Here is a 23,845-nt window from a genome sequence, read left to right on the forward strand (position 1 = left end):
GCTTGGCTTTGCCTGGGAATGTCTAGGCCAATTACAACTAACAGCCTTCTCAGATTGCTTTACAGCTCAGGCTGGGTGGCCCTGGGGAAAACACAGGTCAGGGCTGACCTTGCCCTGCAGCACTCCAGAAACCCCAGGGCTAGCACACCCAGCGGACAGCTACAGACCATGTCAGAGCACCACCACCCTGCCCGTGCACAACTGATCCTCCAGAGGGCAGAGGTTGATGGTCAGTGGTCACAGCCAATCCTTACAGCTGACTGGAATGGGAAAAAATCCCTCCCACTGACCCACCAACAACAACCAAGGCTCAACTACAACGGAGGGTGTACACAGCTCACCTGGTGGGCATTCCTTGAGTACCCATCTTGGGTGATAGGGGAAACTGTGCCACTGGACCCTACAGGACATCTAATACATTAGGTCACACTAGCAAGACATGGAGTCAAAGCAACTCTACCTAATACTTGGAAACAAACACGGGGAGGCTGCCAAAATGAGGAGACAAAGAAACATGGCCTAAACAAAAGAATGTATCAAACCTCCAAAAAAAGCTAAACAAAATGAAGATAAACAATCTATCAGATGCAGAGTTCAAAACACTGGTTATCAAGATGCTCAAGGAACTTAGTGAGGAATTTAATAGCATAAGAAAGGTCCAGTCAGAAACAAAGGATACACTAATTGAAATAAAGAACAATTTATTATTCTATATACTAGCCTTGGCTGGTATGGCTCAGTGGATTAAGTGCTGGCCTGCAAACCCAAAGGTCACTGGTTCGATTCCAAGACAGGGTACATGGCTTGGAGGCCAAGTCCCCAGATGGGGGCATGCAAGAGGCAACCAATTGATGCATCTCTGGCACATGGATGTTTCTCTCCCTCTCTGTGTCCCTTCTTTCCTTTCTCTCTAAAAATAAATTAATTTTTTAAAAGAGAACAATTTACAGGGAAACAATGGTAGAGTGGATGAAGCCAAGAATCAAATCAATGATTTGGAACATAAGCAAGCAAAAGACAATAAATCAGAACAAGAAGAAGAAAAAAGAATCCAATAAAATGAGGATAGTGTAAACAGCTTCTGGGACAACTTCACTAAGTCCAACATTCACATCATAGGGGTGTCAGAAGAAGAGAAAAAGCAAAAAATTGGAAATCTATTTCAAAAAATAAGGAAAGAAAACTTCCATAACTTAGTGAAAGAAACAGATATGCAGGTCCAGGACGCATAGAGAGTTCCAAACAAGACAGATGCAAAGAGGCCCACTCCAAGACACAACATAATTAAAATGCCAAAGGTTAAAGATAAAGAGAGAATCTTAAATGCAGCAAGAGAAAAGAAGTTAGTTACCTCCAGGCAAGTTCCCATAAGACTGCCTGCTGATTTCTCAAAAGAAACTTTGTAGGCTAGAAGGGACTGGCAAGAAATATTCAAAGTCGTGAAAAGCAGGGACCTACAGCCAAGACTGTTGTACCCAACAAAGTTATCATTTAGAATCAATGAGCAGATACAGCTTCCCAGACAAGAAAAAAATAAAGGAATTTATCATCACCAAACCATTATTATATGAAATGTTAAAGGGACTTATTTAAGAAAAAGAAGATCAAACCTATAAATAATAAAATGGCAATAAATACATATCTATCAATAATTGAGTCTTAAAAACAAACTAAGTGAACAACAACAATAGAGACAGAATCACAGGTACAGAGAGCATTTTGATGGTTGCCAGATGGGAGAGGGTGCGGCAGAACGGGTGAAGAGGCAAGGGGATTAAAAAGTACAAACAGGCAGTTACAGAATAGCCATGGGAATGTAAAGTACAGTATAGGAAATAGAGTAGCTGAACTTATATGCATGACCCATGAGCATAAACAATGCTGGGATGACTGCCTGAGGGACTGGGAGTGGAGGAGGGCAAAGAAGGAAAAATCGGGACAACTGCAATAGCATAATTAGTAAAAATAATTTTTTAAAATTATATATATGTATGTGCCATGTATGTAACAGGCATGACCAGACAAAAAAAGGGGGGGGCTCAAATGGCTCACAGATCAAAGCCCCAGAGCCAATACATCTAAGTAACCAAGAGATAGCCCAGATGCACAGTTCAAAGCACTGGTGATCAGGATGCTCACAGAACTGGTTGATTTTGGCCACAAATTAGATGAAAAAATGAAGGCTACACTAAGTGAAATGAAGGAAAGTGCACAGGGAACCAATAGTGATGGAAAGGAAACTGGGACTCAAATCAAGGGAGTGGACCATAAGGAAGAAAGAAACAACCAAACAGAAAAGAATGAAGAAACAAGAATTCAAAAAAATCAGGAGAGGTTTAGAAACCTCCAGGACATCTTTAAATGTTCCAACATCTGAATTATAGGGGTACCAGAAGGGGAAGAGGAACAGCAACAAGTGGAAAACTTAGTTGAACAAATAATAAAGGAGAACTTCCCCAATCTGGCAAAGGAAATAGACTTCCAGGAGTCCAGGAAGCTCAGACAGTCCCAAAGAAGGTGGACCCAAGGAGGAACACACCAAGGCACATCATAACTACATTAGCCAAGATAAAAATGAAGGAGAAAATCCTAGAAGCAGCAAGAGATAAGGAGACAGTTACCTACAAAGGAGTTCCCATCAGACTATCAGCTGATTTCTCAAAAGAGACCTTGAGAAAGTATTCAAAGTCATGAAAGGCAAGAACCTACAACCAAGATTGCTCTATCCAGCAAAGCTTTCATTTAGAATGGAAGGGCAGATAAAGTGCTTCTCAGATAAGGTCAAGTTAAAGGCGTTCATCATCACTAAGCCCCTATTTTATGAAATGTTAAAGGGACTTATCTAAGAAAAAGGAGATAAAAAACATGTATAGTAAAATGACAGCAAACTCACAATTATTAACAACCACACCTAAAACAAAAACAGAAACAAACTAAGCAAACAATTAGAACAGGAACAACCACAGAAATGGAGATCACATGAAGGGTTAGCAACAGGAAAGTGGAAGGAGGGGAAGTAGGGAAAGGTACACAGAGTAAGTAGCATAGATGGCAGGCAGAAAATAGACAGGGGGAGGGCAAGCATAGTATGGGAAATGTAGAAGCTAAAGAACTAATGACACATGGACATGAACTAAAAGGGGGATTGTGAGTGGGAGAGGGTATGCAGGGTGGAGGGGAATGAAGGGGGGAAATGGGACAATTGTAATAGCATAATCAATAAAATATATTTAAAACTAAAATTAAAAAATAGAAAAAAACCTTAAATTTATAGTCCAATGTTCTCAACATTTAAATCATATAAAACCTTGAGGAACTTACTAATACAGAGGTTCCAGGGCCTAACCAAGCAACACTGATTCAGTTATTTTGGGGTAGATCCTAGACCTCTATATTAATAAGCAGCCCAGGTATTGCTAAAACAGGTAAGTCATGAGTCAAAGTTTGAGAATAACAAGGTACTGTCTCACTTCATGAATAAAAAAATTTAAACTTGGAAAGCTTAATGATTTTACATCACATAATCAGTGGTGGCAAAAAAGATAGTAAAATATCAGCCTCTCAAATACTAAGTGCTAATATAAAATAACAATTTCAAGAACAAACACAAAAAATAAAAGTTCCAATCAAATTCAAGATAGTATTAGTCTACTGGCTTTGTAAGGGACACTGACTCTGCTCCTCCTCCAAAGAGTTTCAGACTTTCACACAAAAGTGGAATGTGCATCTCTAAGCAGATTCAGTGCTAAACACTGTTCATCTCTAAACACTGACTCTGCTTCTGCTACACGTGAGGAATGTTATACATTCTACTTATTGATTTGTGTGCCTATCTCTCCACCTTAGACTATGAATTCACCAAGGGCAAGGATGAGGTCTTATTAACATCTTATTTAACCTCTAAAGAAGTACCAGAATGCCAAAGAGACAATAATCAATCCCCTTTTGCTGCTCGTGGAAGTTAAACATGCCACTCTATTTTATAATGGCAGACCACTCAAGAATATGAAAATGCTGAATAGGTAGTCAGAAGACAGGAGCACTACTCCTGGCTCCATCACTAACTAGATGTGTTTCCTTAGGCAATGCACTTCAGCATCTCTGGCTATTACCTTATCAGAAATAAAGATTGAACTACATTTCTCTCTCTGTACAACAGGCAATTTTCTAATATATATGTCATGCTAAAAAAGAAAATAAGAACAGAAAAAAATCAAAGGCTTTAGGGCCAGAGATCGGATTTTGAAACTTGGTTTTGTGACAAGCTAGAGGAAGGACTTGGTCAAATTACCTAATATTGTTAGTAAAGTGTGGATAGTATCTATGTCACATATATAATGCACCTTATCTCAATGCCTGGCACACCCACAAGTTACTCAAAATGTTCCTGCCCCATCTATGATTTGAAACTGCCAGGATTGTAAACACACTGATCAAGTATTAGCTGTAAATAGCAATATACACCATGTTAAATCAGCCGTGAATGTTAGGACAAAAAGGTGCTTCTGTCATCATTGAAAAGAGTGTATTATTTGTTTGACTCTATTAAAATTTTATTGTTTGTGATCATACACTACTGTCACAAACAGGGTGAGCAGGCAACTCAACAGCAGCCTGGCCTTAGGAAAACAGCAGTGGGATGCTTCGCTCATCAGCAGCAGAGACAGAAGGTATCACACGACTCCTGTCCTACCACAGGATCTACTACTACCTCTACTAATCTTTCGGAACCATGCTCAGCTCTGTGCTCAACTCTAGAAAATACTGTATTCTCCGCTGAGTCAAGACTTCTCTTCCCAGTGAGCTGGTTTTAAATTCCTCTACCGTTGCATTTCTGTGAAGCGACATGTAATGCCATGACTTAACTCCAAAGGCTTTGAAATAATTTCTGGATTCCTGCTGTCTCAAGATTACCAGAAACTCTCAAACTCTACTAGCCATACATAAAAAGGTTCTATCAAATCATCTGGTTTTGCTAACGCCAGTTCATGGCCCAGTTAGAACTGCTACTTACACAATTTTGTAATAATTTGGATTACAAAGAGAAAATATATACATACATATGATTAGTTCACGTAATGTTTAATGTGTATAGAATCAATTAAATTCTATAGTTATAAGAAAGAATCAAGTATTTTAGTAACTCAAATATTTTGAGTTAAGTAGCTTAAAGGAAATTCAGTTTGATACAGCTATCTATGCAGTTCTTCATTTTAAGAATTATCTCTCAGAAAGTAACATCTATGATCAACTGCTTGGCTTCATCCAATAGATATTCTACTTTGTTAAGGGATTAATATACATGTGTATAGCAAAAGCATGGCTAAAGTGTTTTTTTAATCAATGTTGCAGTTCCCAATGTGCTACCCAAACAGTTCTACTTATTAACTTCAATTCAGATGTTCGACCATATTTTTCTAAATATAGCAAATCTGCTTTTCTTAGTGATACAAAAGCTAATGTACAACATATCCAAAGGCATTATGTATTAATCAACAGAAAATTAGATATTAATTCTATAACAAACTGACTTATAGAGACACAGTATCTAGAACAGTCATAATAAACATTTAAGTACTGATGGAAAAAATAAGTAAATCAAGCTTTTGTGGGGGTTTTTATGTCTAATGCATCCATAGGGCTTTTCAGATTAATCTGTCTCACTAATGATTTATGACACTATAGTTAAAAGTCTAGCATATACATACTTCAATTTCCCAACTTACAGTTCATCAGCTCTTCATTTTAAAGAATTAAGTAACCTAAAGCACATTCAATAATGTAAAATGTCACATCATCACTACATAAAAATTACTTACCTAAACATGGCTGCACAGATTTAAGATGAAGGTGCCACATATGGAGAATAGAGTAATTATTGCTGTCCTTTTCAATTACTACTAGAAAAAACTTTTCTGAAAATGGTGGTGGGCGATAGCCTATTGTTAAAAGGAAAAGAATATTTAAGTTAATGTTCCTATAGAGTTAAAAGAAAAGACACTTTTAAAAAAAACATCTCTTAATATGTCTAAAAGCTGGGAAGGAAAAGGAAGAATAGACATTTGGAAGCAGTTTTATATAATTTTTGTGCCAAAAGTTAGGCAGCTATCAAAGACTAATGGGGCTACATCAAAAGCATAAAAAAGCCAGCATGATGGGACACCTACTGGCCAAAGATGGGACCATCTGAGCACCAGAGAATAAAAATGAATACAATCTATTAAAAAACACTGATATATATATATATTTTTTTTTTTCTAAATTCATAAAAATACCAAATGAGGAGGAGAGGGCACACAAGAAAAAAAGGAAAAGAAGAACAAGAAGATACAGAGGACAGAAAGGAAGAGAAGATAGGAAAGATATACAGAGAGCAAGAGAGGGAGGGACAGTGCAAAAGTCAAGCCAGTCTCACTGGACGCCTCTTTGCATATCTGGGCATTACCTTCTTATCTGAAAAATCAGCAATTAAAAGGAAAAATGCAATAAACATTTACCTTATTTTCCTATATGAAAACTTTTTTTAAAAAATTCATGGGGAGGCAGTGGTAATGGAGCAGAAAAGATTTCTTAGAAATTTTATGCATTTCTTTATGAAAAGACGTTATTTAGGGACATAATTTTCCCTGTTAGTCACGTATATAAACTGTAATCTTCATATATGAAAATGATATCTACACAGGACAACAAAAGTTTCCTTAACAGTAAAAATCCATAATGACAACTCAGTGGCAATGAGCAGTGCTTGGGCCCAGATTGTGGTCTCCAAATCCCACTCCCCACTGAAAGAAACAGTTTGGAGCAACGACTCCTTTTTTTTTCTTTAAGATTTTATTTATTTATTTTTAGAGAGAGGGGAAGGGAAGGAGAAAGTGAGGGAAAGAAACATCAACGTGTGGTTGCTTCTCACGCACCCCGTACTGGAGACCTGGCCCACAAACTAAAAATGTGCCCTGACTGGGAATTGAACCCGCAACTCTTTGGTCCACAGGCCCATGCTCAGTCCACTGAGCTATAGTCAGGGCCCAATGACTCCATTATTACACAGGATATCTTTAAGGTGAGCCTAGAACATCTAGTTGTGCCCAAAACCTCACTCCCCTCTGACAGCTTTCAGTCTGTTCTCTGTATCTATGAGTCTGTTTCTGTTTTGTTTGTTCGATTTATTTTGTACGTTAGATTCCACATATGAGTGAATTCATATGAGATTTGCCTTTTCTCTGACTGGCTTATCCATGCTGCCACAAAGGGTAGGACTTCCTTCTTTTTTCTAACAGCTGAGTAGTACCATAAATAATGTTTCTTAACAAAAGTCTATGTTGCCAATGAAACTGTCTTTCGAAATGTAATTTCAGCCACATACCCTCTAAATCTATAAACAAGCCATTCTGACAGAACTCATATTTGCTAAAAAATAAGAATGATGGCTTGTAATATAAAGATCTATACTCGAAAAACTTTCTGAAGGCCTTTTTTTAAAGATTAAGGTAAGTAAACTCAAGACTATTTTTTAAAAGTACCTTGTGATGGCTGAAAAAATACTTCTTTTTCCTTTTTCTCCAAAACTTCCTTATGTGGTCTATATCCTATAATGAAGTCTTCTTGAAACACGTGAAGCAACTGTGTATTTGAACCACACTACAAATATGAAAAAAATGAAGTTTTTAATTTTAGAAATTCCTAATCTCCCACGTACTTCTACCCCAAGAACAGTAATGTAGAAGAAATAAATCTCTCAAACAATTTCTACTCTTGACCTACTGACTTAATTGAAGAGGGGAAAAAAGCAACAGAAAAACAAAACAAAACATTAGAATCACCTGGGCAGAGAAAATACTTTCAAAGATGCTAAAACCAAGAGCAAAGATGAGGAATTCTAATAAAAACCAACAGATTTGTTTCTCAAAAAATAAAAATAAAAAAAAACAAAAACAAAACACGGTTAAGTGAACGATACTAGTCTGAGCTCGAAAGTATTGGGTCTCACACCTGGCTAGAAAAGGCAAAGCTAACCATGTAAGGCACACTAACGCAGAATTCCTTTGGTTTTCACAAGTCCTTCCAAATAAACAAAAACCAGAAATGTCCTCAAAGTACAATACATACTCCCAATAAATCTGTCTGGTGGGGATTATAAAGAACCCCCAAACAGCCAGTGAGGATGGCACATCTCTGGAAAAATGTACTCACGTGTAACTATAGTTTCCAGAAAGATGGAGGAAGCATCACTGTCAGCTGCTATGCTATATAACCATGTTTTTAGGCCAGAGAAGAATAAAGATAATCACAAATGGTGACTTAGAATCACAAAAAATGAACAGAAAATCAAGGAAAAGGTAAATCCAAATAAAAGCCTATTATGGAAGTGTGCCAAGACAATTAGATAGCCACCCCACAAATTTCAAGGTAGAAATATGAAAAAAATCTTTTTACATCATAGTGTAAAAGGTCCCTCACCCAGAAAAAAAGAATAAGTGGAAAAAAGGAAATAAAAGGAAAAGGGTGCTGTCTTCATAGATATGGAAATCATATTATGTAATACATTGGGCACAAACCTAGAATGACTTTTAAACTTTATCATTTATAAAAAGCTTAAGTCATTTATTAGTGCTTCCAGTTTATCAGCCCATGTATTAAAGCTGGCCAGTACTAGGAGGGAAAAATTGTGAGCAAGTATGACGTGAAAAGAAGAATGCTAGTGACTTTGGTCAATTCACAATATTTAATATGCTGTATCAACACCCTGTGGTAGAGAGTAAAGAATGGGCTAAAGTGGGGGATGAATTTAATAACCCCTACATTAAAAACTGAGACATCTATGGAAATGAAGCCAATGCACTCTCCTACCATATCCCTATGGAACAGAAAAAGGAATCACATGTTGATTGTGTAAGAAAGGCATTGTACTAAGGGATACAAAAGTTGAACATTTCCTAGGAGGCATTAGTAATTTGAGTCTAGCATCCACAGATCTGTTGCCAAGAACTGAAGTGGTAATTTCCCTACACTGGTAAAAATTATTATAGTTTCCCCTCAAAATGTGCAAGGCACCATGGTAAAACAATGACATAACTCTGCAGTTGTTTCTAAATATGACTGGCTCTTTCCCTTGCTTGAAAATATGGGTAATTTCCTCACCAAAGTAATCTTTTTTAAATATCTAGGATGACTATATTAGTTCTATCTCTTAATTCACAAGCATGACCCTAACATCCTGAGAGCTGGAAGGAGCTTACAAACTACCTACAGGGAGAAGGGCCCTCACTTCCTCAGTGGCAGCTGGGGAAGAACACTGGCCACACGAAAGACCTGTGGCTAGAAAGTAAATGTACATTTTGGCCTTACTTTCATCTGCATTTCAATGGACCTCATAGAAATATCTATTATCCAGCCTACCAATGCTAATACCCTAAAGATGAAGTCACCCTGTACTGAGCTGAACTGAGTAATAATAAAGGAGAAACCACAAACCAAGCATCAATGCAGCAGTACTGTATTCTCCTTCATGGCTTCCCCAACTGAAGCAGGTAATCTTTAAACAAGAAAACATGACCACAGACACAATAAATGGAGAAGAAGAATTCCTAAATCATTACATTTTTCACTATGAGAATTAAGAGAAGTTGGCTACTGTATTTAGTACCAAACAAGAGATTATTTTGAGAATGAGGTCTAAAACACTGGGATAAAGTATATTAGTGTCACCAATTCACAAGCATGTTTTTACTTGGTTGGTTATTGCATCAAGTTCAATAATGCAGCCAGGCCGAGCGGTCGACTGTTGGCTCACAATATTAAATACTTCTCCAATAAGTTTCTGTAAATAAAACACACAAAATGTTAATAATCAACAGTTTATGAATCTACTGTCAATATGATACAGCACCTCATACATTAAAAGTCCCTTTAAATTAACTGATTGACAGTAACAATTCAAATAGTCAAAGAAATACTTCAACTTGCTACATGCAGTCTTATCATTTTCTTAAATTAACTAAGCATTTAGAAAAATCAATAGTGCTTATATAAATCTTTTAACATGTCTTCTTCAATTTGCAACCTTAAAGCTCCAAGACAGATATTGTGATAAAATTCCTGAAGAGTTTGCTTTCAATAATACCAGGAAAGTAAAAATTATAATGAATTCTGATTTTGGTATAAATATTTAAACTTAAAATAATGTTGTCAGTTTTAATATACTTACTTTCAACTTGCAACACTTTTCAACTACTTTAATTTCTAGGTAAAAATTAACCATTAAAAAATACAGAAACATGATTACAGGGTAAACATTCTTCCTTTTGCCTCAAAATCTGACATGGTTCATCATGACACTGTTAGATACTGTCTTTATTTAAAATGTTGGCATTTTGTTCATCATGGAATTTTTGCTTTAATTTTGACTGTCTAAAAGGTTGCATTAAAATAGTATTTATCCTGATTACTTTTTTTGGTACTCCCGTAAGATTTTTACCCAAGGAGGTGAGTGCCTCACTCACAGTATTTCCAGCCCATGTGGAAGAAGTATGGCACTAGGTCTAATCCTACAAAACTTGCTTGGGCTTAATCAAGCAGCTTTTCACCTGGAAGCAGCTGGCCTAACAGAACAGAATGCCTACTGGAATTACAGCGCCAGCGGGAGAATGACACCCTCTGTGTTGGGGTGCTGTCCTCCACGCTGCCGGTGTAAGTCTCAAACCAATGATCAAAAGATGCCATTTCCTCCACAGCTAGGTCTACAAACCAAAGGACAGAGGTAGAAGTAACCCCGAATCACCCACCTACAGAATTTTTTATTCCTTTTCCCACAATCTTGGGCCCTAAAAAAACCCAAGTATTTCTATCAGGGAGCATGGTCAGAGGTCCACTATACTGAAAGCTGAGACTGGCCCCTGACTGTTCTGAACCCAAGCTATTTAACCAACATGCAGAGAAGAGTGGCTGGTCAAGGTGATTGATCCTGGCTCACTACTACAAAATAAAGACAAGAAAGACTGCCTGAAAGTCAAGAAATTCTTGGTATTCCTGTAACCTATTTTTAAAATTGATGGGAAACAGAAGCAAATCAAGAAAGACAGGATCTCAAAGAACCCAGATCCCCTGGGAATGTCTAGGACACTTCACCAGGTTTAAAAAGGAAAAAACAACAAAACACCCTAGGGGCTACAAAAAGTGTAAGGGAACGTAGGGTTTGGTGGCGAGAAAGAAAGCCATGATTATCAAATGTTGGCTTTGTGACTACATTCTACAGACCCGGGTTAGGACACTCCCGTTGTTTCTTTTTTTCACCAATTTCCCTGCTGTGACAAATATTGATGGTGCAACAACTACAATTTAGGTTCCAAGTATTATTTACTATGACTGAACTGGCATCATCACACAACAATACAGTATCAAATGGCAATCTGTGTTTCCTGTCTTGGAAGCAAGAGTTTCCTCATCTAAGGAGAATAAAGAGACGCTAAGGTTCAAAAACTGTGGACTTTGCTGGCTGTTCTTTATTTGCATCTAAGCCTTGATCCACTCTCCACCCTCATCTGTCTTCTCTGTGCTCCAAGAGGCTGACTTCTGGACTGGATCACCTGGCTCCCAGGCCTTCTTCAGCTTCAGGCTGAATTCAGTCAATGGGAGCAGAGGCCAGAGACTAGACAGAAGGCAGAGTCAGGGTGTTTTCCCCCTTGCTCCCCACCATTCTAGCAGTGGCTTTGTTCCATGAAGACTGCCTCTCCCAACAAGCTGCTCCTTTTGCACAGCTCTAGCTCCCCCCAGGCTCTGCCCAGTGCACTGTTGCTTCTGCCCCATCCCTTCAGGCACAGAGGTATTATTTTTCTCCTACTCCTGCAAAGTATCAGCACCAACTTAGTGGCTTAAAATAACACGAATGCATTATCTTACAGCTCTGCGACCCAGAAGTCTGACATGGGTCTTGCTGCCCCAAACCGAGGTGCCAGCAGAGCGGGAGGCTGTAGGGGAGAGTCTGTTTCCCGATCTCTTCCAGCTTCTGGATGCCAGCCACATTCCTCGGCCCACAGCACATTTTTCCATCTTCAAAGCCAACAGCATCATTGTTCTAACCATCCTTCTTTTGTCACCTCTCTCAGCCCTCGGCTGGGAAAGGTTCCCTGCTTTTAAGGACTCATGTGACTGGACCAGGTCCACAGAAATAATCCAGGATAATCTCCACATTTCAAGGTCCACAATTCATTCACATCTACAAAGTGTCTTTTGCCACGTAAGGTAAAACATTCACAGGCTCTGGGAAGAAGCACGTGGATATCTTGGGGGAGGGGAGCCCATTCCTCTGCCTACCACAGCATCGTAACAGCTTCATCCTGTTGCTCAACTCTGACAGCTTTACTATTGCTTGTGGGTTACATGTGATCACCTCGGTACGGGGCCCTTTCCCTAAACTCCCTTCAGTCAGGCCTTTAGGAGGGTGTCATCTGTTGCCCACCTAAGCCCTGAACGACACAGGGATGAAGTCAACAGATTCGCAGCTAGCCTCTTTACTTCAAACTGTTCAGTGCCCCCTCAATCCACCTCTCGACCTACAAAAGAAGATTCACATCTTTCCAGATGTTTCCCATGGAATTTTTTAAAAAGCTAGCCTCTTCTCAGTAGCCACTAAAAATCTCATCTGAGGAAGAAAACAGCATGTGACCACTTCTTGCTGTATTTTAACTCATAATCAGTAGAGGAAAGAACTATAAGGGCTCCTGCTCTTACAAGAAAACAAGAGAAATGAGCAGAGAAAATGGGAACCTGACAGAATGTAATCACGTTCTCTTAAGAAGTTACGATAAACAGCCCCGACCGGGTGGCACAGTTGGTCAGAGCACAGTCCCATACACCAAAAGGCTCCATCCCTGGTCGAGGGGAGGAAACAAAGCGGTTTCTCTCTCAGATACAGGCTCTTCTCCTCTCCCTTTTCTAAAATCAATGAACATATCCTCGGGTGAGGGCTTAAAAAAAAAGAAGTAAAGATCCATGGTAAGGACATGGCTCTGTAGTCTACATTTTAGAAAGACAAAAATCCTTATAGTGTGAAGCTCTGAAAGTCAAAATGGCTCCCGAGAAGCTGGAGGCTCGAGAGACTTTGGAGGTTCCCGATTAAATGCAACTACAAATACAACTGATGAGAAAGAAAGTTGTTGGTTAGTATAGTGGGTTGAGTAGCATTCCCTCCAAATTGCCATCTACCAAGAATCTCGGAATGTAACCGTATTCAGAAATAGGGTATTTGCAGGTACAATCAGTTTTAAAGTAAGGTCATACTGGGTTAGAGTGGATGCTCAATGTGAGAAATGGTATCCTTCTAAGATGAAGAGGACAGGACACATGCAGACATTCAGAGAGGAGGCACTATGTGGAGACAGAGCCTAGAGTGTTACAACTTCAAGTCTAGAAACACCGAGGATACAGTGAATTGAATGAAAATGAAAATACTAACTGTAACACCACAGCAACACACAAAAGGAAATTAACAGCACTAAATGCATAATTAGAAAATAAGAAGTTTCAAATAAATAATCCAAGTTCTTATCTCATAAAACCTAGGAAAAAAGAACAACAACAAAAAAAAGGCAAGTAGAAGGAAGGGAACAATAACAAAAACGGTAGAAATTAATGAAAATTAAAACAAAAATGCTCCCTGACAATATCAATAAAATTAGCAAACCTAGCAAGAATGAAAAGAGAAAAAGACAGAAGACATTAGTTACTGGTATTAGGAATGAAATAGTGGGTATCACTATAGACCCTGCAAACACCAAAATGTTAATAAGGGTATACTATGAAAATTCTATCTGCATAAATTTAGTAACTTAGATAAAAGAGACCAATTACTCAAAAATACAAACTGCTACAACTCATGATTGTGAAATAGGTCATTTGAATAGCCCTAGGGAAAGCCCAATTAAAGAAACTGAGTCATAATTTTAAAACTCCCCCAAAATAGAAATCTCTAAACCAGACAGTTTCACTGGGGAATTCCACTAAACACTTAAAGAATTAATGCCTATTACATATAATTTCTTCCAGAAAATAGAAGAGGAAACACTTCTCAATTCATTTTATGAAGTAGCATTAACCTGATCCTAAAACCAGACGAGAATACTGTAAAAAAAAAAAAAGACAACTAAAAAAAAAAGCCCTGGCTGGTGTAGCTCAGTGGATTGAGCATGAGCCTGCAAACCACACGATAGCGGTTCAATTCCCAGTCAGGGCACATGCCTGGGTTGCAGGCTAGTCCCAGCAGGGAACTCATGAAAGGCAACCATACATTGATATTTCTCTCCCTCTCTCCTTTCCTTCCCCTCTAAAGATAAATAAATAAAATCTTTAAAAAAAAACAACTAAAGACCAATATCCATCATGAATATAGACATACCAAATATTAGCAAATAGTACTTACAGATATATAGAAAGAATTACAGACCATGACCAAGTAGTGTTTGTGTCAGAAATGCAAGGCCAGCTCAATATTTGAAAATCAATTAATGTATTCACCATGTGAACCAAAGCTAAAGAAAAAAATTACAAATCATACCAAGTGATACATAAAAAGCATTTAAGAAAATCAATGCTTAATCAAAAAGAAAAAAAACTGAACTGAACTTCCTCAACTTGATAAAGAGCCTCTACAAAAAACCGACAGCTAAATTTATATTGATGGTAAAAGACTGAATGCTTCCCCTCTAAAATCAGGAACAAGACAAAGATGTCCATTCTCACCACTATTATTCAACACAGTGCTGGACAGTCTAGTCAGTGCAATAAATTAAGAAATAGAAATAAAAGGCATAAAGATTGGAAAGGAAGAAGTAAAACTGTTCCTATTTACATATGATTGTCTATGTAGAAAATCCCAAGAAACCCACAAGAAAAAATTACAACTAATATGTGAGTTCAGCAGAGCTGCACAGTAGAACATAAACATACAAAAATCAATTGTATTTCTACATTCTGGCAATGAACATATGCACACTAAAATTAAAAATACAGTACACCATTTAAAATTGCTTTAAAAAATTAGGTCTAAGACTTGTATGCTAAAATGAAAAGGACATGGAGTTAATGAAAGGATAGTGTTGTAAGGTGTTTAAACTACATTTGAAATGATATGTTATTATTTGAAAATAAATTATGATAGGTTAAAGATGAATACTATAAACCCTAGACAAACCACTAAAAACATAAACAAAGTATACAGTTTAGTCAACCTATATGGGTATAAAACAGAGGCATAATACTATTTTCAAAGAGACAAAAAAGAAGAAAAGGGGAGAAATATAGATGGGGCAGATGGGGAAAAAAAGCCAGACAGTAGACTTAAACCCAATTATAGAGACGATGAGATTAAAAGTTTGTGTCCCCACCCCCCGACCAGAGGCAGAGCCTAACTCCCCCTGCTCCCTTGAGTGTGGGCTGTGCGTAGTGGCGCAATAAATTCCAAAGCATAGAGCTCGGAAGGGTAGGGAGCGGGTAGGGTGCAGGAAGTTAACGTTATAGTGGAAAAACCCGGCCAATGCTACTTTAGCACAGTGATCAAGGTTAATATCATCAGAGATAATTCATGTTGATAGCATGTACCCATCACATAAAGTGATGAGAAGGGTACTACATACCTGTGGTATTCCCAAAACTATAAATGCAGTCTAACCATGACAAAAATAGCAGACAAACGCAAATTGACAGAAAATTCTACAAAATATGTAACCAGTACTACTCAAAACTGTTGAAGTCATGAGAAAGAAAATTGATGAAGAAACTTTTACAGATCAGAGAAAACTAATGAGACATGATGACTGAGCATAATGTGTATTTTTGGATACGATCCTGGAACACATAAAGGGCATTAGTGGAAAAATCAATTAAGTCTTAATAATGTCTGGAGTTTAATTAATGGTATCATATCAATTATGGCTTCTTAGTTGTGACAAATGTATCCTGGAAATATAAGATGTTTACAATAGGGGAAGCTGACTGTGGGATATTCTAGCAACTCTATTATATTTGTTACTTTCCTATAAACCTAAAACAATTCTAAAATTAAAAGCTTATTTAAAAATTAATGAAGACATTGAATAAATTATTGTTTTCAGAGTATAGAGATAAAGGAAATGATAAGAATACTAATAGAGGCTGATGGTTTAATATTAAAAAAGTCCAACTGTCTCTGATCTTCTATTTTAAGAATTTAGCTTGCAAAAGTAGAAAGAACCAAAAATTTTCTACTGTGAATAAGTATCACTTCTTAACTTTTAAAAAAATGGGAGGCTTAAGAAAGGAAGTACATTAGTAAGTTGGAAGTAAAACACCAAGATAAATAAAGAAATTCCAAGAACGTGTCTAACTGCTCTAAGTGAATTTATATTTCTGGAAAAATAATGACCAGGTTAGGGAAATTTTGCAAATGAGATCAATGAACAAGAGAGGACATGTTCTGAGAAATCACGGGGAATGTCAAAGCCAAAAGACTAAAAATAAGCAAATGTTCCAATTTTCAAAAAGGAAAACAAAAAATGGTTGATGTCTACTGAGTACAATGTTTAGTCATCAGAGGAGATCAGCCTACATACATACAATCAACCTACTATCCATGAAAACAATCATAGCGTGTTTGGAAGTCATATCTGACTTCCTTTTTTCACTGTAGAGGATTTAGCAGACAGGGTATATTTTGTTTTAGCAAAGTACATAACAAGCTGCCTCATGGAAATCCTCCAGACAATATTCCAAACAATAAAAATGGAGAAAATTTTTAAATGTACACTACTAGACTCTTTCATGCCTGTCCTGTTTAACATAGTAATAACTGACTTAGGTGAAGATGCAGGCACAAGATGGATTAAAAACAGGCTGATCATGTAAGTTATTAAACAGTGACAAATATCAGAATCTGGATTCAAAAATATACTAAAAAGTTGCATTGTTAGGTTGAGCCTAGCAAAACGAAATATATCAGGGAAAACATGCCTACATTTGGGCCCCAAACTCAAATGCACAAACACAGAATGGCTTACTGGCCAAAAAAGGAAAAGAAAACCTTTGGATATTTAAAAGTCAGCTCAATATGAGTCAATTGCATACAAAAAATGTGGTGGGCCCCGACAAGAGTAGCACTGTTCCACAAAGTGCAACATCATAGGTTTGATGCCCAGTCAGGGCACATACCTAGGTTGCAGGTTCAGTCCCGATCAGGGCGTGAGAGGCAACTGATCAATGTTTCTCACATTAATGTTTCTCTCCCTCCCTTATCCTCTCCCTTAAAAAAAATGGTGTGACTGCCAAAACATAGTAGTATCTAATGAAAGAGGTTGTAATACTGCTATACTGCTATATTCTAGTGATTTTACAAGGCCCAGAGTATAGACAAACTGAAACCCACTAAGAAGAAACCTAACCAAGGTCAGACGTAAAACAGAAAGTCAAGGGTACAAGGGTTGTCTTCCAATATCTGAGGTGCTCTTGTATGTAAGAAATATTAGACTTATTCTATGGAACTAGGGCTAACAAATAGAATTTAAGGAATACAAACAAATTTTGATATAATAGTGAGAGCACTTCAAAGACAGAACAAGACGCCTTTAGAGTTGAGTTTCCCTTCTTGGAAGCCAGGTGACAGATTGGCAGGGATGTGGTAGAGGAGAATCACCACCAGACAGCTGGTTAGACTAGGTGATCTTTAAAGTATCTTCCAACTCATCAGAAAGTCTGCTAGACTTTCTGTATGACAAACCGTTGGCTCCAGTCCAACTGGTTTTCTCACTGGTTTCTGGAATAAGCCTTATTTATGCATGTATTTCCCTATATCTACACTTACTTTCAGGGCAAAGTAAAAAAATTTGTCTTTCACTCTCACTCAGGCAAAGACAAAGAATCTGTCTTTCTAAATCTTACCCATCCATCACAAACGAACTCAAACACTGTCCTTAATAAAGATTTCTATGCCTACCCTAAACTGGTATCTCTAGACTCTGACTTATAAAATAATTCTAGTTCCATCTATTTTACAACTTATTACAAACCATTCTCAGACATCTCTTCTTCTGTCTTAAACTGTTACTTAACCTCTTATTAAAAACTGCCCTCCTCAACTGAATTAAAAGCTCCTTAAGGGCAGACCCTGAAACTTACACTCTGTATCCCCTACACACTGAGAGGCACAAAGCAGACTCTTAAAAACAGTCTTTGGTTTTCAATATTGAAAAGATCTTTATTAGAACAGTTGTTTTATAAACAGACATGTTTTTAGGTAAATAAAAAGATAAATTAAAAACTCACTACTCAAATCTGAGTATTAATTAATAATATACTTAACTTCCAGTTCAGACACAGAACTACAAAAGTGAGATACTGCTTCCCACTGATAATACATTCTATCCATCGCATTTTTAAAAATAATAAATCAAGCTCAGAAAAGTTCAAATGTTCTAACCTAAGCACAGACCTTGGTAAAGCTGCCTTAAAATCTTTTTTGAGCAAAGAAAGATTAACAGAACCAAACAAGAAAGTAAAAAATGTCTAGAAGAAATTGTTAATTTTAGAAAAATTTCTTTCTTTAAATGTAAAATGTATTAGTGTGTGATATGTAAACTATAATCCTGATTCATGTGCCTTAGACACAAATTTTAAAAAATAAATTTGTCATACGGAGCCCAGAACATGCGCTCACTCCCTAACCACCAACTAACATAGACCTTAGACAAAGTAAAGGAGAATTTTTTATCAGCTTAGTTATATTAATAAAAGTTAGTGAATACTTACTGACGATTCTGGATCTGACAGTTCATCTAGTAATTTCCTTGCATCTACCACAGCTTGATAGAGTCTAAGATTTTTGCCATCAGAAGCAACAAAGCAAGCACTTGCAGAATTACAATATGTACCTGAGAAAGTAAACACTTTGCATTATAATGTAGTTTATTTTTACTATTGGCTGAAGTACAAGAAACAAATAGTCACACTGTTCTTTTTAGGCATAATCATAGTCAAGAATTGTAATTAGACAGACATAATAAATGGATACAAATTTATCAACAAAAAACTGCAAGAGAAAATAGATTATGAGGAAAAAGATTAAAGACAGATGTCTAGAAATTCTAAACATAAGTCTGGCGCCTATTCTGAATACTTACGTAAAATCCTTCTAATAATGACAAATATAAATCATTTTTGGGGTGACAAGTAGCAGTTTAAAGGTTACATTAAGTTCACAATTAAAATGAACTTACCAAGACAATAGCTGGGAATAAGAGTTGGAAGCCAAGCTACATTAGAGAAGGCAGAAGTGTGTAAAGAGTTGATGCGAGCCAATTCTGATACTCCCCCAGTGTATGACAAAGGTCCTATTGGGTCTACACGCCACAGAATAAGTTCACTGTAGATTGCATTTGGGTCATGAAATGTACGTGTGGCTGCATTTCTAAGAGGTTGTTTCGAGGAACCTTTTATATGTTTCAGAGGATCCATTAATTTACTTAATGTAGTGACCGAGTCCCACTGACAATCTGATTCAGGAGTCAATAAAGCATTATGATGAGATGATGTCAATAACAGTGGTAAAACTGAATGGCATGCCAGGTCGTTGAGGTGAAATCGATGACCACAGTATCTAAATTTGTGAGACACAGTTAGAACAGTGGTAAAGGCAGACTTATCAGCAAAAGTGACTGCCCACTGGTTTAGAGACCCATCTATGTGTTTAGAGACCATCATCACTGTGGGAGCGAGAATGTTCACATTTGTGCTGTGCGATCTGAAGTGTGGCTGTGGCCAGTGAGGACTGCCTACGGCCACCATCTCCTGGTGTAACAGAGCAGGGTGAGATTCTTTTGTAGCATTCACACAGGCATACATCATGATATTTTTACTAAGAGAGCTTGCGTCACCAGAAGGAAATGCAACAGGAATCCGAGAAGAAAAAGAGACCTGAAAAACACAATTATATGATTCAGTGTAAGTAGTACATCTCTCAAAAAAGTACTGCAAAAATACTTTTATTTTCAAAATACCAAATCTCAGCTTCCTAGCAAAAAGGATCGTTTTCAAACTTTATGGTCTAATCCCTTTCCAGTATTTATGTAATATATCACTACTTATACTAGAGAAGACTAAAGAAAAAAGTGTTCAAGTGCTTTACCTACACACAAATGACCACAACCACAAATCTAAAATTCAAAAAGATAACAGATAAAGCTAGCTAGATTCAGTTAATAAACTCAGGAGGTGGGGGGGGGGCTCATTCTGAATCACATTTTTACAATAGTTTCTTAGTTTAAATATTGCAAAAAATATAAAAACACCTATATTAAAATATTTGGTATTACAGTTCAAATTCATCTTACTTTGAATTAAATGGGCTTGTAAAATCTATGGTCACTGATCACAAATTTTGGTAGCAATATAAGTGTTCTCTTCTCAGTTTCTTATCAAAAACAAAACCATTGAGTAATTATGAAAACCTGCTAAATCTGCATATTATCTGCTTCCTTTTATAAATATATGAATGTACTAATTGCTTTACTAATAAGATATACCTGGACTTGTCTAAATATTCCTGGATTATATTCATCCAAATACTTTATGTGCCACACTAGAAAGGTACCATCCACAGGGTGGATAGTAAAAAGCATGTCAGGATTCCTATTCCACTCGGAGAGCAGCATTTCAATCTTCCGATCAAGCAGGACCGTCGGTAGTGGCAGTGGCGCACTAGGTCGTGAATAGGTTCTAGGGCTTCCCTCTCGTTCTCCATCTTCGTGTTCTGATGATCCTGTACCTGCCTCAGATTCTCTGTCCAGGGATAACTCTGAATCAGAAAATAAATGTATCAATACACACAAATTTATTAGTACATACTAATAGTACTACAAAAATTCATTTATATACTAGACTGTAAATGAACAGCATACCATCTTTAGAAACTATAATTTTTTTTTCTAATTAATAGTCGGGAAAAATAAACAAAAAAGGAAACTATTTTCTGGTTTGAACTGAAAGTTACTACAGTTCTTACTTTTGGGTAAAATCAAAATTTAATTCACACTATCATTATTACCATTCACAAAACCCATTCCCCCAAAAGGATATGGCTCCAAAGTAACACACTACCCAAAGCAATACTTCATAGCAAAGCACATAGAATTAAATGATAGACGGCTCACAGTACAGTCAATAAGTGTTTGCAGAATAAATCCGAAAGTCCAGAGGAAGGAGAGTAGGAAGGGAAAATTACAAACTGAAAGTGGCACAATGAAAACTTGTCACCTTGAAAAAAAGAAAAACCTGAGCACAAGATACTAACCATGGTCTAGTTTCATGTGCAAACCCCTCTCTCTTTCTTCCTGTGAACGCTCCTCATCTTCTTTATCGTTGCTTTCATGCTCTAGCTGCTTTTCAGAAAGTTTTCGTAACTGCTGCATAAATATTTCAGTAGATGATGTGAAATGAAACTCCTTGTTGTTTAACCAATGAACCACAAAGCCCCCATTTCCATCATCAGTGTTAAATACAGTGCCCACCAAGGCATTTGGAATATCTGTGAAAACAAAAAAAACTATCAGTTTCAATATAAAATTTTAATGTCTTTAACAATATTACAGGTGCTTATGAAGACCTATTCTATACTTACACAGAAAAAGTGTTCAACAACAAGTAAACATAACTCTAGCAAGATCCGTAAAAATTTTAACTGATTTTAATGATAAATGTAAAATTAAGAACTAATGACATAGACTTATAGCAACTTTAAATTACGAATTTAAAACAAATACACCAAATGCACAAACCTTTACTGAATCCTGGCTTGGGAGAGGGGAACAGAAAGCTAAATGAAAAAGCAATTACAAAACACATTTTGAGATATCTGGAGAAATTTAAGTATGAACTAAATATTAGAGATTATGGAATTCTTCTAATTTTCTTAAGTATAATAACAATGTTATGATTATATAACAGAATTTCCTTACTCTTAGGAATGCCTGCTACAGTATATAAGAGTGATATGTATGTATCATTTACTCTGAAAAAATTCAGACAAAATTTTACACATTGCCCACATACACATGAGTACACATGAACACATACAAACATGTACGTATGTACACATACAGAGAATAAAGCAACCGTGGTAAAATAATATCAATGGTTGAATCACAGTGGAGGAACTAAGTGTTCACTATACTATTCTTCCAACTATTCTGATTATTTAAAATTTTCCTATAAATTTGGGAGAACATAATGATGAGAAAGAACACAGAAAGGCAGGCAAACTTCTAAGGATAGTAGGTTTTCTTCATCTGGGGTAACTGAAATTCATGAGATAGATTAGTTCATGTAAAATAATGTAACTCAAAAACATTAAATAATCTCCTTAACCCCAATGAACATGCTCTGTTCATGTATAGAAAGGAAAAATAAAACATTGTCCCCTGTAAAAAGAAGTGAAAACCTAAAGATAAAATGCACATACTAATCTTCTGGTGTTCTATTAATAAATATCAGTGTTAAATAAAGCTCAAGGTTGTTCTTTCTTTCCAATTCCTGGATGGCAGTCCTGGTTTCCTGATTAAAGTGGAAAAAAAAAACCATATAAAAGAGGACTTATAAGTTAACCCTATAAACCAGCACATCCCCTATGTACCTATGTAATATTCTTGCTAAAAATGTTTAACCTAAATCTTATCATGAGCAAATATTCAGACTGCAAGACATTCTAAATGATAACTTAGGGGTGAGTTTTTGAGCCTGAGAGATGATTTTTGACAACTGACAAAGAGGGACTATTCTTGAGTAAAGGAGTTTAAAGAGAAATGAAAATCAAATGCATAAAAAAGGACCTATACTTTAATATAAACTACATGTTAGATTACATTATTTTATCCATGTTCTTTGCATGTGATAACAGTACTACAGTTAAGGAGGCAACTTCTGTATTGTTAGAAGACACATTTTGAAATATTTATGTAATGCCGTAAAATGATTAGGGACGAAGGATAATGTTGGTGACAACTTTCCTTTCAAATGGCTCAGCCAAAAATCAGGGACAAGGGAACAAAGACACACATATATATGGGAAGAAGAGGTAGAACAAAGACATACATGGCAAGATGTTAACTGGTGAATCTGGGTGAAGAGTATATGGGTATTTGTTGTACTGTGCTATGGGTTCAAAAACTTTCCTGAAAAGAAAGGGGAAGAAGAAGCCTATTGTACAAAGTTATTTGCATTCGGCAATCAATTTCATCAACCAAAATGTTGTATTTACATACAGTACCTACAAATGCATAATGTTAAATATTTTTTCAAAATGATGGACATGTCCCGTCCTTAGACTCAAATGATATGACATAATATCTATCTACAGAGATAGATATAATCCTATTATAATCCTATTCCATTTGATGAGAATAGTGTATACAGTTAAAAAAAAAACAAGCCCTGGCTGGTGTGGCTCAGGGGATTGAGCGCGGGCCTGCAAACCACACGATCGCGGTTCGATTCCCAGTCAGGGCACATGCCTGGGTTGCAGGTCAGTTCCCAGCAGGTAACTCACGAGAGGCAACCATAAATTGATGTTTCTCTCCTTCTCTCCTTCCCTTCCCCTCTAAAGATAAATAAATAAAATCTTTTTTAAAATTTAAAAAAAAAACAAGCTTTCTAGTATGTGTTGAGTCTTCTGCATACTATCACTAATTGCATTTTGTTTAAAGTTACATTTTCATCACTGTAACTCAAGGTTCTTTTAAAAAGGTTAAAAACTTACAAAAACCTCAAACCATCAACATTTTGACAAGTTAATAGTATAAACACAACCTGAGAATACAATTAAGATTTTAGACTA

General features: G+C 36.7%; 1 protein-coding gene across 2 annotated transcripts in view; it reads right to left on the bottom strand.

Moving 5' to 3' along the window:
* DMXL2 (Dmx like 2) overlaps positions 1 to 23,845 on the bottom strand; it is a 133,178-nt gene that overhangs the window by 48,972 nt on the left and 60,361 nt on the right. For both annotated transcript variants that reach the window (XM_037054633.1, XM_037054632.1), the window contains exons 10-16: positions 21,308 to 21,541; positions 20,541 to 20,812; positions 19,236 to 19,932; positions 18,769 to 18,890; positions 9,728 to 9,817; positions 7,521 to 7,638; positions 5,820 to 5,939 (exon numbers count right to left, since the gene is read on the bottom strand). In XM_037054633.1, the coding sequence (XP_036910528.1) occupies positions 5,820 to 5,939; positions 7,521 to 7,638; positions 9,728 to 9,817; positions 18,769 to 18,890; positions 19,236 to 19,932; positions 20,541 to 20,812; positions 21,308 to 21,541 (1,653 nt within the window). The remainder of the gene's footprint in view (positions 1 to 5,819; positions 5,940 to 7,520; positions 7,639 to 9,727; positions 9,818 to 18,768; positions 18,891 to 19,235; positions 19,933 to 20,540; positions 20,813 to 21,307; positions 21,542 to 23,845) is intronic.

This window comes from Sturnira hondurensis, unplaced genomic scaffold, assembly GCF_014824575.4.
Source record: "Sturnira hondurensis isolate 20B ecotype Veracruz unplaced genomic scaffold, ASM1482457v3 Scaffold0008196, whole genome shotgun sequence".
NCBI classification, from domain to species: domain Eukaryota; kingdom Metazoa; phylum Chordata; class Mammalia; order Chiroptera; family Phyllostomidae; genus Sturnira; species Sturnira hondurensis.